The 15,105-nt window shown below is 48.0% G+C and overlaps 1 protein-coding gene across 2 annotated transcripts in view; it reads right to left on the bottom strand.

Annotated features, from left to right (window-relative positions):
- Window positions 1–5,941, bottom strand: part of ROR1 (receptor tyrosine kinase like orphan receptor 1) — a 150,233-nt gene extending 144,292 nt beyond the window's left edge. The window contains exon 1 of one of the 2 annotated variants that reach the window (XM_064429131.1): window positions 5,789–5,941. In XM_064429131.1, the coding sequence (XP_064285201.1) occupies window positions 5,789–5,891 (103 nt within the window). In that variant the 5' untranslated portion in view covers window positions 5,892–5,941. Of the gene's footprint in view, window positions 1–521; window positions 692–5,788 lie in introns of those variants that run through there. The other variant, XM_064429133.1, reaches the window with a different exon arrangement.
- Window positions 5,942–15,105: the final 9,164 nt, after the last annotated feature.

Below are 15,105 nucleotides of genomic sequence, written 5' to 3'. Positions count from 1 at the left end.
CTCCATCCTTTAAAGCTCAGCTTTGCATCTTGAGCAGCTTTGCAGAGGAGTGTTCACACCGTGGCTGTGGAAGTGCACGTCCTTCCAGAGCCAGCCTCAAGTTCCCAGGGTAGGAAAAGCATCCCCTGCTCCATTCCCAGTCTCTGGAGGGAATGTGTGAGGAGGTTACAAAGCGTTTTTCCCTGGCTTATCTCTGATCTCTCCATTTCCCATGGCCTGCTGCTGCTCCAGCTCCCAGCTCCACCATTCCAGCTCCTTCCTGGATCTGCCTGGAGCAGATGTTCAGGGCTGTGCTGCAGACAGAGCATCTGGGAACGGGACAGGGGGACAGCCCTGGGAGGGAAGGAGCAGAAGGTCACAGGAAGCCCTTGTGCCATATCAGTTTCAGCACATGACCTGAGCAGCTTGAAAAAAAGCTTTTAATAAAATGCAGGCTTCCCCCAGAGCCTGCACAAACTTTTCTCAAGAACTCACCCAGTTATGAAACTTTCCCAGTGCATATTGGGATGGCAAAGTCCTACCTTAAAGCTAGTCCCAAATATCTGAGAGTGAGTGAAAGCACATCTCTGCACAGCCCAGAGCATCAGCAGGGCTTATGGAAATCATGGGACGTCTGCACAAAGTTCCCAGCACTTCTGCTCCTGGGGACAGTGGCTGCCTGCACATACAGAGACTTGCCTTATTTGTTTTTTTTTTTTTTAGCTTTCCCTGACACAAGAAGCAGACAGATTTTCTTTGCCTTCAATATTCCCAGGGCACGATAAATACGCCCAGGATTCCTGTCTCCAATGTGACATCATGGAATCACAGAATCCTGAGCTGGAAGGGACCCCAAAGGATCATTCAGTCCAGCTGCTGGCCCTGCACAGACCCCAACAACCCCTGAGAGCATTATCCAAATGCTCCTGGAGCTCTGGCAGCCTTGGGGCTGTGCCCATTCCCTGAGGAGCCTGTGGAGTGCCTAAATACCCTCTGGGGGAAGAACCTTTTCCTGACACCCAGCCTAAACCTCGCCTGAATCAGCCTCAGCCATTTCCCAGCGTCACTGGTAACAAGAGCAAAGAGATCAGAGGATCTCAGCAGGGTTAAGCCAGGCCTGGACCAGCCCCCCAAACTGGCACGTTCCAGCCAACAGGGACACAGCAGCGCCATGATCCAGGACATGTCCTGCAGGACCGTTCTGTGCTGTCCTTTACCCTCTGTGTTCAACCAGACCCCACAGAGCTCTCCAGAGGGGTTTGTTAGGATATCAAGCCCAAACGCCCCACGGAACTCAGTGAAGCAGCACAGCAGCCTCCACCCGAGCTGTCTCCTGCTGCTGCCCTGGGTGTGAGCTGCAGGGAGTGATTGTTGGGAGCCAGCAGAGAAAGGGCAGCTCTGCACACACAGCCCTGGCCCCACAGCCCACTGATCCCCGTCAGGCCCTGCTCCGTGGCACTGCTGTGCCTTCTGCTCCCCTTGGTGACCACTCTGCACCATTTTGTTCAGGAATCCTACCTGACAACCATCCTCCAAACCTGTGTCCATCCCACCAACACAATCCATGGGATTCTTTCCACGAGCACTTCCTTTCATCTACTGCCCTGCAGATTTACTTGGAAACAGTGGCACTGCAGAGTCTCCACTTCAGGAGGAGATCCTGGAAAGCAATCTTCCTCACGCCGGGATGCTGGCATGGAAGCAGGCTGAGGTTATTGCTTTCCTCACTAAAGGGTTCCTTTCTCAAGCTACTTCTTTTCCCCAAGCTGCCTGACTTTGGCAGAGCACCATTTTCAATATTGCACTGCATCAGAGTCCAAATATAGGCAAGTTCTTTTATTTTACATTATATTCCCTGGTGGACTTCAAAGAATTTTAGTATTAAATAATAGTAATATTTAGAGCTTTATCATCACATCACACACTAGTGATATGTATTTAAGTTGAAATTATTCAGTTTTTCCACCTTGGCAAACTTCACAGTGTAGCCCCCCCAGCTATCCTGTCGTTCCAGCCTAATTAAATGACATTAAACATGTCCAAGCCTCTCACATGCCACACTCCTGGCAAGGACAGCAGTGACTCTGCTTGTAAATAGGCAGGAAAAAAAAAAAAAAAAACACAAAAAAAACCCAAACCACAAAAACTGTAACTTCCTCTGCAGCACCTGACCAAATGAAACTTTACACCAAATGTAGAATTTCAGGAATTTTAAAGCACTTCATTATGAAGGATGTGAAATTGCAATCACCACCCCCACAGAAGCATCCTTCAGCTAACAGCAGTATTTTGTTGTTATTTACAAAGAATCACTGACAACTCCTCTCATTTATTCATTTCACTGCTGTTCCATTTATAAATGTGCAGATTCGTTGACTTTCAATATGTCCTTGATTACAATGAAAAAGAAACAAGAAAATCCCTGCAAAGTCACTTCATTATTCAACAGTTTGGGGCTGGGGCAAACCCAGAATTGCTTTGAGCTCAGCTTTAGGGAGCTGATTTCAAGACACAGCACGGGGTTTGCTGATTTTTAAAAGCAGGAACCTGGATCACAGAGAGCATCTTAGCAGCAAAATAACTGCATTTGCTACTGGTTTAAGTCGCTGGATCCGGAGGAGAGTGCCAAAATGCAGGCTGGGATGGGTGTCCCAGCTGCACCTCTGCCCGAGTGAGCTCTCCAGCTGTGCCAGGAGGGATTTCCCCTGGCAGGGCAGTGCCCATCACAGGGATACCCGCCCAGGGTGAGAGCACACCCACAAAACACCTCAGACAAGCAATTCCCGACAGCTGCTTCTGGAGAGACAGCATTTCACACAACAACACCGAGCTTGCACTCGAGGATGGCTGAGGGGTTTTGTTTTTCAGGGTTTAGGGAAGGAAAGGTTTACACTTCTTCTTTTGTCTGAGTTAACTTTCTACATGTTTCTGGCTTGCAAGAAAATCGCTGTGTGCAAAGCAGCTGCATTTAGTTAGAGATTTTTTAAAAGAGTTTTCAGCTCCGAGGTGCTCTTTGGAGTCCCAGCAGACTGCTGGATTTCTACATCTGTTTCTAAAGAGCAGGATCCAGTGTCACACCTCAGGGAAACTCTTTTTTCCCCCTCTCTTTGCCTGCTTAAATCCATACACAAGCTTTCAAATACTCCCCTGCCTAACTCTCATTTGCAACACTTTAAATCCCTGCGAGGACGTAATTAACACAGCAGTTTCAGTAGAAGTTAATTATGGAAACAAAGAAACGATGTGCTGAAGATAATTTGCTGCTACTTCAAGCCACTTTTGTCAAGAAATAGAAGGCTACAACCTCAAACAGTGACATCTACCCTCATCCTCTTAGAGGCTTAAGGCAACAAAAGCATTTTGTTTGTTTTTCAACTCATTCCTGGATAGCGGCAGAAGCAGCAGCCTGTGACGCAGGGATGAAACAATTAACCACAGGGACTAATCAAGAGCTGTGGAACTTTATCTCACAACTTTCAAGGAAATCAGCAGCACCCCGACAATCTAAAACACAATCTGGAGATCTGTGGGTTTACTCCAAGCTTTTAAAACGTTTTTCTGTTACTCACACTTCTTTCATTGTGACTCCTCGCAAAGTTCCATGGTCTGCAAGAACAATAATCGAGCTGAACTGGGAATATCCAGAGCCACACGCTGCAGAAAATGTCCAAGGTGGAGAGGTGCTGCCCCTTAAATTGACATTAACTTTGTGCTTTTCTTTGGAACGCTGGGGCCAGCCCGTGAGCACCCTAAAGGCAGTGAATGGACCAAGCTTTTGGGGTTGTTTGGCTCCCTACAAGGAAAGGTCACGGACAAAAAGGCAGCAGCAGGAGACAGTGGTCCACATTCTCTTTCTGAACACGTCAGGGTTAAAGGGTAGGGACTGAAGATTCCATCTGGGCTGGGTTTCTGATAGAGCAAATTCTATTTACCAAACCACCACAGTCACCTTAAAGAAACCTGTAAAACTTTTTAGAACAGGCTTTTTCTTTGGTTTGTTTTTTTTTTTAATTGGTGTTGGATGTTCAGGTTGCCTTATTCTCCCACAAAACCTAGTATGTGGTTGAACATGTGATAGATGTCTATCTATAAAAAATAAATAAATCACTTGATCTGCCCATGAATCCACGCTGTAGGCATTTGCCAATATTATTCAAAATACAGGAAATACTTCACTGTGGACTGTACACAATCCCAGACCACAGTCCAGGCTGGAAGGGAACTGGAAGGATCACCTGGTCCAGCCTTTTGTGGGAAAGGGAGCCTGGCTGAGATTACCCTGCCTCATCTTGGAAACCTCCAGCCACGAGGCTTCCACCACATCCCTGGGCTGGTAATTCCAGTGAATTGTTGTTCTCACTATAAAAAAAAATGCTTTGTTATATTGAGCTCAAACCCCTCTTGGTGTAACTTGTACTACATGACCTGTACTGTAATGACTACATTAATATATAATGACTAATAATGACAATATTAATATATTCACATAAAGGTGGATTCATACTCTGATAGGTACTTCCCAGCAGAATGCACAGAAAATAAGGAATGGTAAGTTTCAGACCCAATGTGATCAGTTGCTTTATGTTAATGGGGCTTTATTTTTCCCTTCCAGGCTCTTTGAAACACGCAAAAAAAAAAAAAACAAACCCAAAACCAAAACAAACCAACTTGTATTGCCCTAAAGCTTTGAAACTATCTGCAAAACCAGGGGGGAAATAACCTTTTTTGCCCCTTTAAAAAATACAGCTATTTGTTAAGCATAGACAGCACTCCCTGGAGACACCAGAAAACAACTTTTGAAAATTTTCCCATTGAGATGTCATGAAGAATTCCGACCCCGAGCTAGAACTCATCCAGCCATTGAATGTGCTCCGCGAGACTCCAGGGACGTGGGGAAGGCATTCCAGCAGATCCACTGCCTCACACACAGCCGGGAACAGGGAACAGCATCCTTAGGGACAGCGGCACAAACCCAGGCTCGGGGACACCACAAGACTTTTATCTGTTAGCTACAGGCACGTTTTGAAAGGCAGTTATCCCACAGTAGCGACAATTTGGGTTCAATTTTGGCTTTTTCCATCAGCTTTTTCTCTTTAGCGTTGACTTTTTTCACTTCTTTAAATACTAAATACAGGCATATTATCAAGCAGCTCTCGTCAGGGGTGGGTTGTGATTGAAGTACCCAGCACAAGCCGCTTTGGAGGAGCCGGAGCTCACGTACATCCAACTCCCTGAAATTCTCATGCAGGCGGCCAAAAACACTGCTCACTTTTTACTGACTTGGCCTGAAGGAATCAGTCTTTTTCCAGTTCCAGCTATCCCAGCTCCAAGGTCCCTTTATGCCTGGGCTACGCTGTGTTTTGCACATAACCCCCTCACAAAAAGGCTGGAGTCAGAGCCCTGATAGCGCGCAAGGATCGCGGGACAGACACCACTCGCTAAAAGCAAAACGGAGACGCTTTCTTTTGGTTGCAAACAAACAAACAGATAAATAAATAAACGTTTTTGAGGGATACAAGGGGGGTGGGATGGCGAAAGCCGCACTGAGAGCCGGATCCGAGGGCCAAGTCCCCAGCGCGACAGCACACCTCGGGCACCATCAATCACGGACCGCAAAGCGGGACCGCCTGGCAGTGCTTACGCTGGCAAGCCCCAACACTTGGAAAGAGCTTTTTTACCAAGCAATTCAACACACACCGGGCACAAACCCCCCAGCTGGCTAACGGGGGGCGGCGCGGGGGCAGCCGGGCTCCCCTGGGTGCCGGCCCGGCTGCCCCGTTCCCGGCCGGGACCGCCGTGTCCCCCTTACCTTGCGTGGCGTCCCCGGGCTCGGCGCGGCTCCCCGCTCGCAGCAGCAGCAGCAGCGGGAGCAGCAGCGGGAGGCTCCCGTCCGCGCCGCCCGGCTGCTGCATTCCTGAGCCGGCGCTGCTCCCGCATCCACCGCGGGGCCGCCGCTCCTCGTCCCGCGCTGTGCCGGCGGGCGGGCGGGCGGGGAAGGCGGCGCGGGCGGGGAGGGAGCGGGGCCGGGCCCGCCGCCCTCAGCCCGGCCCCGCTGTCAGCGCTGCCCGGCGCCGCAGCGCCCCCGCGCGGCCGCCCGCGCCGCCCGCCGCCGCCATTTTGTCCCCGCGCCCTCAGGAGCCCTCAGAGCTCTGAGGGCGGCGGTGCGGGGATGCCGCGTTCCCTTCCCGAGGGACAATCCCTGCGGGATGCCGCGTTCCCTTCCCAGGCTCGGTCCCTGCGGGATTGTCGCGTTCCCTTCCCCAGAGACGGTCCATGCGGGATGGTCGCGTTCCCTTCCCAGGCTCGGTCCCTGCGGGATTGTCGCGTTCCCTTCCCCAGAGACAGTCCCTGCGGGATGCCGCGTTCCCTTCCCCAGAGACAGTCCCTGCGGGATGCCGCGTTCCCTTCCCCAGAGACAGTCCCTGCGGGATGCCGCGTTCCCTTCCCCAGAGACAGTCCCTGCGGGATGCGGGATGTCGCGTTCCCTTCCCCAGGCTCGGTCCCTGCGGGATGGTCGCGCTAGCCGGGGTGACGCTTTCCACAGAATCGCCTGCGGGATTCTCGAGTCCAGCCTGTGAGCACAGTCACAGAATGGAGTTGGAAGGGAGCGCTGCGGTGATGTGGTCCAGCCTGCCTTCTCCAGCACCCCGGAGCACTTGGCACGGCATTGTGTCCAGAGGGTTCTGGGATGTCTCTAGTGAGGGAGGCTCCACGCTCTTCTATGGATAATCCATTCCAGTGCGTGGTCATCCACACTGGAAAGGTTTCCATCCCTTCCCCTTCCCAAGGGGCTGCCCTGTATCTTGTAACCTCGGTCCATGCAATTATTGCACTTGGAGGGGCACACTTTTCACAGAATCACACAGTTGTTGAGGTTGGAAAAGACCTCCAAGACCATCAAGTCCAACTGTGATCAATGCCCACCTAATCAACCAGCCCAGACCCCAGACAAGCCTTTCTGTCTCTCTCTGGTGACTGGAAACCAAGATTTTGGGCAGGAGAGTTGGATTTCCTCCTGCCAATGCTGGATAACATTGGAGTCAGAGGACACTGACAAAGCTGGTTGAAGATCCTAGAAGTGATAACTACTTTCCATCCAGGAGAATGATCATATTTCTGGGATGCTTAGATAAGGTTTAGGGTTTCAAAAGTCAGCAACTGTTTAATAAAAAGCTCATAAGCAGAGTGGAAACAAGGACAAGATTAAAGCAATTTCCTCCTCACTTCCTGCTAGATCAGATCCTTAGGCTTTCCTTCTGCCATATGAATCTTGTATTTCTTGTCAGACACTAGCAGAGTTTCAAGAGGAGGAGGAAACCCAGATAAACATCTGGCAGCGTGTTAGGGAAGGAGTTTGAGGACTGGAACCACCTTCTCCTCACAGATACAAACATGCACATGTACCTCGTCTCACCAGCCAGGAAAGGAACAAGAGATTACCCACCTTCTCGGGAAAACTGGCAATAAACAAACATGGATGAAATGGACAAGGCGAGCCAAGCCTGGTGTGTTTCATGGTGTGACACACGGGAGGGACTTTCAGCTGCTGGTACCTGAGTGGAGTTTGTGCTGCTTTAGGTCCTTGGAGGCTCATGGTGGCAGGTCTGAGAATCAACAACAGCTCTGGGGCCATTCCTCAGGGCCATTCCAGCAACACAGGACATTCTGGGCACTGGGAGACGGCACAGGGACTGCCAGCAGGCTGTAGAGATGAGACAGGTCTGAGATGGAGCAGGGAATGGGACAGGTCTGAGATGGAGCAGGGAATGAGACAGGTCTGAGATGGAGCAGGGAATGGGACAGGTCTGAGATGGAGCAGGGAATGAGACAGGTCTGAGATGGAGCAGGGAATGGGACAGGTCTGAGGGGGAGCAGGGAATGGGACAGGTCTGAGATGGAGCAGGGAATGGGACAGGTCTGAGATGGAGCAGGGAATGAGACAGGTCTGAGATGGAGCAGGGAATGGGACAGGTCTGAGGGGGAGCAGGGAATGGGACAGGTCTGAGGGGGAGCAGGGAATGAGACAGGTCTGAGATGGAGCAGGGAATGGGACAGGTCTGAGATGGAGCAGGGAATGGGACAGGTCTGAGATGGAGCAGGGAGTGAGACAGGTCTGAGGTGGAACAGGGAATAGACAGGTCTGAGATGGAGCAGGGAATGAGACAGGTCTGAGATGGAGCAGGGAATGGGACAGGTCTGAGATGGAGCAGGGAGTGAGACAGGTCTGAGATGGAGCAGGGAGTGAGATAGGTCTGAGGTGGAGCAGGGAATAGACAGGTCTGAGATGGAGCAGGGAATGAGACAGGTCTGAGATGGAGCAGGGAATGGGACAGGTCTGAGATGGAGCAGGGAATGGGACAGGTCTGAGATGGAGCAGGGAGTGAGACAGATCTGAGATGGAGCAGGGAGTGAGACAGGTCTGAGATGGAGCAGGGAATGGGACAGGTCTGAGATGGAGCAGGGAATGGGACAGGTCTGAGATGGAGCAGGGAGTGAGACAGGTCTGAGATGGAGCAGGGAATGAGACAGGTCTGAGATGGAGCAGGGAGTGAGATAGGTCTGAGGTGGAGCAGGGAATAGACAGGTCTGAGATGGAGCAGGGAATGGGACAGGTCTGAGGGGGAGCAGGGAATGAGCCTGGTCTGAGGTCAGTCCCTGCGTCAGTCCATCCACAGCCCCGCACGGGGATGCTGCAGGGACAGACTGATGAGGCCAGGGCTGAGCTTAAAGAGAGCCCCAGGCAAGGTGGAGTGGGACTCGTTAAGAGCTCTGAGTGCCCTCAGGGGCCTGGCACTTGTCCTGGAGACAGGGAATACCGGGAATAGCGGAGCTGTGCTGCAGGGAGGCCAGGCCATGCAGCTGGGATTGCAGTGCTGCCGCACCGGCCCAGGCTTGCCTGCCCTGCCCCTCTGAGGTGACATTTCAGGTTACTTCTGACTGATCTGACAGCGAGCTGACCACAAGAAAAGCCCTCGTGTGTTTCCTTGTGTTCCCCCAGGCCAGCCCATTCCGTGAACCCTCTGGTGAGGGGAATGGGGGCGATGTTGCCCCGGACCAGCAGCTGGGTCCCATTCCCCACAGCTGCCAGAGTGCTGGATCCAGCCAAGGTGAGGGGCACCCCTCTCCAGGGTCTCCCGAACCGCTGCTTTTGGCAGCAGCTGCTGCTACACCTCTTCAGCTGCAACACAGAAGTGTTTCCTTCACCTCTCTGGAGTAAGATGTCCATGAGATCCAGATTCCTCTGAGCTGGGCACATGGATAACCCACTAAAGACACAAACAAAGTCCGTGGCAGATGCAGAAACTAAATGCAGATTCTCCAAGTTCTCTTTTAGCTTCGAAGTTTTAGCTCCATGCAGCGTGAGAGGATAAATCATTTATAATTAAAAAACAAACCACTTATTTTTAGCTGCAAATCTACCAAAGTGCATGCAATTAGCAGATATAAATCACTTCCTGGCTCGCAGGCTGCTCAGCACAGCACATAAATGAAAGTTAAAACATACGTTTGGGGAATACGTGGTACATCTGCTCTCAATCTGCAGCATTTGGAAATCAATACAAATATTCTCCCTGCTTTAACATGCTGCAGTCTGTCATCCCACAGTGGAAGGGCTAAAAAATATATGAAACAAAGGAACTGCAGTGGACACAGCCCTAAAGAGCCCAGAATGGATAGCAGGGAGTGTCCACAGTGATCTGATGGCAAAAAGAATTCCAGGTAGGGGTGAGCCCTGCCTTGGGAGGACAAATTGGAGTTTCTCCTCCGTGGTCTCAGGATGCTTGGGTGATGAAGTGCACACATAAAGCTTCAGAAGGTGACTCTGGGGGGAAGAATCGACCATTTGATACATGGCCACGTGTTTTAAAACAACGACAGGCTTGTAGTCAATATCTTTGTGGAATTAGTTCCCACAGGGAAAATGTATTATCCACAAAACTTTTTTTTTCTTTTTTTTTTTTAATGAAAAGATAGCAAAGAAGCTGTCTGGGAATGATTTGTAAGTACAATAAACCTCACAAGAGGATGATAAGCAAAGCATTGTGAGAGAATCATGTCAGAAGTACAGCAAAATAAAAGAGAAACGTTACACATTTGTACTTACTGACAATGTGTGTTCTTAAGTATCATGTCACATTAGAAAAGAATCCTTGTTTTCCTTTCCAGCTTTCACTAATATTCCTATTAATCTATACCAGATTTTTTGATTCCACCATTGGAGGCCACATCAATCATCCTTTTCCCTCTTGAAATTCAACTGGAATTACACCAGAGTGTTCAGGCTTCCAGACTGGAACTTCCCTGGATTCCCAGAATCTGTGTATCCGTGGAAAGACCTGGTGTAAATCTGATTTCACCATGGATTTTTAAATTATAAGGTGGAAAAGAAACAGTTTCTGTCACATTTAAAGGTGGAATATTTAGACATAACTTGCACTGAGTTCTTTAGGAAAGGAATTCTGTCTAACTCAGGTGAAATCATTGTCCACTTGGTGCCAGCTTTATTTTCCAGTGGAGTTCAGGAGCAAGTACAGCATAAAAAATGTGTTTCTTTAAAAGGGACTGGAGATATGAGAATAAATATTTTTCTATTTATATCATTTTTTTCTACTTTATTCTATTCTTCTCTCCTGAAGGCAGCAGGTCAGGCCAGTGAGCAGGAGGTGCATTTGTGCCAGTCTGCAACAGCTCCATCTCCTCAGGTGGGATTTTTCCTTTGCTGTGAGAGGAGAGCAAAGGCTCAGCAGCCACAGGGAGCACTCTGGGGACAGGGGTGGCCCTGGGGAGTGGCACAGGGAGCATCAGGAGCTGCAGGTCAGCCCTGTTCAGATCATTTCATTCAGTCTGTGGTCTGGGAGCACTTTGAGAATTGGCAGAAAACTGCGGAGGAGATGAAAGGAAAAGCCTTGAAATAGACCACAATTCTTTCATGTGTGGATTACACTGGAATTTTATATATATAAATAAATAAACATATATTTATATCTCAGGAGGACTCTGTTCTTTACATCCCTGAATTGCATACTTCCATAACGTGAAGTGTCACCCTCCTGGGAAAAGGAGGGTGACAATGGGACACAAACACCAGCAACTATTTAATTACACATGCAAATATTGGCATGCTTTTGACACATGAGTTTTGTTGTTGTTGTGACTTTATTCTTTGAACTGGCAGCCCAGCCTTTCGTGGCAGTTGACATCCATTGTGCTGGGCACTTTGGAATTGTTCATTTAAGGACATGGTGCAGTCAGTGGGAGAGGTGTGTGACAGCAACAATTCCAAACACTCACCCAGGCTGGGCACTCACACCTCAGGTGCTGAGCTTTGTGGTCATCCTTAAAAGAAACTATAATTATTTTATGTCATTCCCATTAGCTGCAGAAGGCAGCCAGGAAAAGAAGGACATGAATTTACAGCTCAGTTTGGACATGACCAAGTTGTCCTTTTGCAAAACACCTCAGGTAGTTTCAGGTGCAATTGCTCCATAGCTTCCAAGTTCCTCATGCAGAGTTTGTTTTATTCTTCCAAAAGGAACCAACCCAACCCTCAAAAAATCTGATTCAGAGAGAAGGTTATTAGGGCAGTAGTTTGGAAAACTGAACCAATATTACACCCAACAGCCGTAATCCATCACTTCCCACCACTGGCAGGGAGCCCCAGCCCTTCCTGCCAGGAAGGACCACGGCATCTTCAGGATGAACAAGGAGATTTCATCACCTTCCTAAACATCCTCATCTTTGTGGCCAGGCACGTGAGGCAGTAAAGCACTTCAATCGTCAGAGGAAGGAGAACATCACAATTTTTGCAGGAGAAAAGGGGATTCCAGGGCTGGTGGTTTGATAGGTTAATAAGAAGGCCCCTAGTCAGCCTTTACAATTTATTTACTTGCAAGTCTACGCAGGGATTTGGCATCTTAAGCAGGTTTTTACTCCAACAACACTTCAATTCACCTTTAAGACTCCCAATTAAGACAAACACTGGGGATCCAGGGGTGGAATTTGCATGGAAGTGAGCAGGGAGCTGGCAAAGCCCAGATAGCAGGGTTTAGGTATCAGCTTTATAGACTTGCATTGTCCTATCTAACATCTCGCATTTTCCACTCATTTTGCATGTAAAACTTTTATTGCTATCAGCCTGAGTTTAGCACAGAGCTAACCCAGAGATGTGCCCCAACACGAGCTGAGGTACCCCCTTCACTTGGAACAACTTGGCTGCACTAAATCTTTGTGGTGAATGTTTGGTTTAGTTCCCCCATAAACCTCGTCTGCAGGATTTATATATCTTGGCTCCTTTTCTTTTGACTCTGGTGGCTGAATTTGCGACGGGTTTGAGTGACTGCAATCCCAGTGGCAGCAGCAGCAGGGCTGCAGCACAGTGGGGATTTCTCCTTGTGTAAATGCAGGGTTTTGTCTGGCAGGATGCTGAGGGCACCGACCTGCTGGGGTTTCAGTGAGATCCCGGAGGGCTCAGCACCTCCAGGGAGAAATTCCAGCCCCAGGAGTGTCTGTGGTCCCTCTCTGTGGCCCTTTGTCCCAGCACACAATGCAGCTGCTTATCTCCTTGTGAATCACAAACACTAAAATGTTTATTTTCCTGTCTTAGGAAAGCTCACTTCTATCTGCAACAAAGAATTATGTCAATTATGAGGATGATGAAGACATCTTCTCCCTCTAAAACTCTGTGAAATTCAGCTTTCATGTGGGTGTGGGGGTTTTAAATAAAGTAGTATTTCAATATTGGCTTCAGTGGGATTCTTTAATTCTTTTCCTCTATTTAGAGTTGATTATTTTTTTAAATCCATTTCAATTCCAGTGAAAATGGCTCTGATCTGATAAAGGAGATGAAGTCACTGCACAGGCTTACTATTTTATTTCCATAAGGTTTGAAAATTTTGTTCCCTGCAGTGTTTTGGAGCCCAGGAGTATTCATCTGTTTTGTAAAAGGAAAATTCTACAAAACAACATTTGGTCACTGTTGTCTGAATTTCATTATTCCGTTCTCCAGACTAGCAGAGGGGAAAAGTGCAAGTTAGCTGGGTCACAGTCTGAAATGTGAGAGCAGTCAACTTTTTCTGAAGTTTATGGGAATGAAAGGAAATTTAATACTGTTCAAAAGAAAGATTTAAAGTTGCATCATGTGAAAACAATTGGTGAAGTTTAATCCCGAGGTCTTGGGTTATTTGGTAACTTACATGACCATTTGTCAGCCTGCAAAAGATGAAGTTGGCTTTGCCTCTGTTAACAGCTGCCCTCTGTTTTGGGGTGGTTTTGCAGTGCCAGAGGAACAAACAGGAGTTCGAGGGGGTTTGTGAGCACTGCTCCTGCCATTCTGCTGCAGCCTTCCAGCCCCTGCCGTTCTGCCCTCCTCGGGCTCTCCCACTGCTGGGGGAACACGTGCTGACAATCCTTTCATGGGAGAGGGGCTGCAGGGCCTGGCAGCTCCTCAAAAGCTGAATACATATCCATAATTTAACCTCTGCCTCTCAGCCTGCTCCAGCCCACATTGTATGTGCAAGAAAAGCCATGGGATGTAAACGAACACTTCACGTTTTGTAATGTTTCCAGTGTATCATTTATGCTAAAAGATGTTGATTGAAACATTCTTTACATTTAGATCAGTTTCTGTGGAGCAAATTGAAGTGAAAAATCTACAGAGCTTTGAGTGCATAAAAATTAAAGAACGTTTTTGAAATTAAAAATCTACAGCTTCGAATGCTTAAAAACTAGACAACTTTTTTTTTGTCATGAAAAATCTACAGAGCTTTGAATGCATAAAAACTTGAGAACTTTTTCCAGAATGTCCCAGCACAAATTCCATCAAATAACTCTTAGTAAAGTCTCTTGCTGTGTAAGAAAATTCTCAGGAAATGTAGCCTGGGCCTCCCTGTATCATCTCCATCCTCCCTGGATTTGGCATCACTGCCTTCTGTGCTTGGCCACCACTCGACAGAGACTTAAAACAATGGGAATCATTATTTAAAGGGAAAAAATCGTGTTAAAACAAAGACAACTTGGTTTTGAAGGACATTTAAATATTGTTTTGAGGGACCTGAGTCCCACAGGAGTAACTTTTAAGAAGATTTTTGGGGTGTGCATGGAGTCGTGGCTTGCAACTGGACAAGCTGAGGTTTAATCATTAAACTCAGGATGGAGCCTCTTTTCCTGTATTTCCCAATGCAATAAATTTATAAGTTGCCTTTACCAGCTCTGAAAATAGGGGTTGATGTGGTTTCTTTTTCACCTGATCATTCAGTAACTCCTCAGCCATCCGTGCTGGAGCTTGTGAAGTCTTGTGCTCCCACACAGAACTGCAGAAAAGAAATGAAATCTAGAGGGAAAAAATACTGTGTATGGAGAGGGGGTAGCATGGAAAAGGGTGAAGGAGGCCAAAAAGGAGGAAAAGCTGGAAACAAAGAAGGGAAAAGGGAGAGGAGAAGAAACTTGTGAATGTAAGATGAAAATCCATTGTGCAAGCACTGAGGTACAAACCATAGTGCACAATTGTGAGGAATTAGTGCACAGAGACAGGAATCTGCTGCATTTCCCTGGATGTAAAAAACAGTTCCTGGGAATTGGCTTTTACAAAGGGAATTGGTTTTTACAAATTTGCTGGTTGGTTTTTACCAGAGGTATTTGCTGTTTACACCAGCCCAGTTGACATGGCAGAAGAAATCAGGGGGAGCTGAGGTGTGTTCTGTACCTCCTTCTACACGACAAACTTCACAGACACACCTGAGGACATTCATTACTTGGTGGCTTTGCAGTCCCTCTATCTGAAATTGAGAAATGCAGCTCAGCTGCTTTTTATAAGACATCTGTAGCAGTCACTTCAAAGCAGAACATACAAGAGCTGCTTAAAAATTGCCTGTGATTCCCTTGACAGAGAGCTCACCAGTGCAGCCAGGGAGCTGAAACCACAAATGTCTAATTTCACTTTTGCTGCTGTTTAATTTGAATTGATCTATCCCATATCTCTTTCTTTTTTTTTTTTTTTAATTTGAGAAAGCAGCAAAATAAAGTGTCTTACCTTGCTCATTCTGCCATAAATATCATCAGCAGTGAATGCCTGAGATGCTGCCAGGAGCTGCCCTGTTTCACCTGCTGCTGGGAGTGAGACACTAATTA

Source organism: Passer domesticus, chromosome 7 (genome assembly GCF_036417665.1).
Source record: "Passer domesticus isolate bPasDom1 chromosome 7, bPasDom1.hap1, whole genome shotgun sequence".
In the NCBI taxonomy this organism is placed as follows: Eukaryota; Metazoa; Chordata; class Aves; order Passeriformes; family Passeridae; genus Passer; species Passer domesticus.
Note: the sequence above shows the minus strand (reverse complement) of the source record. Positions and strands in the feature narration are given on the sequence as shown.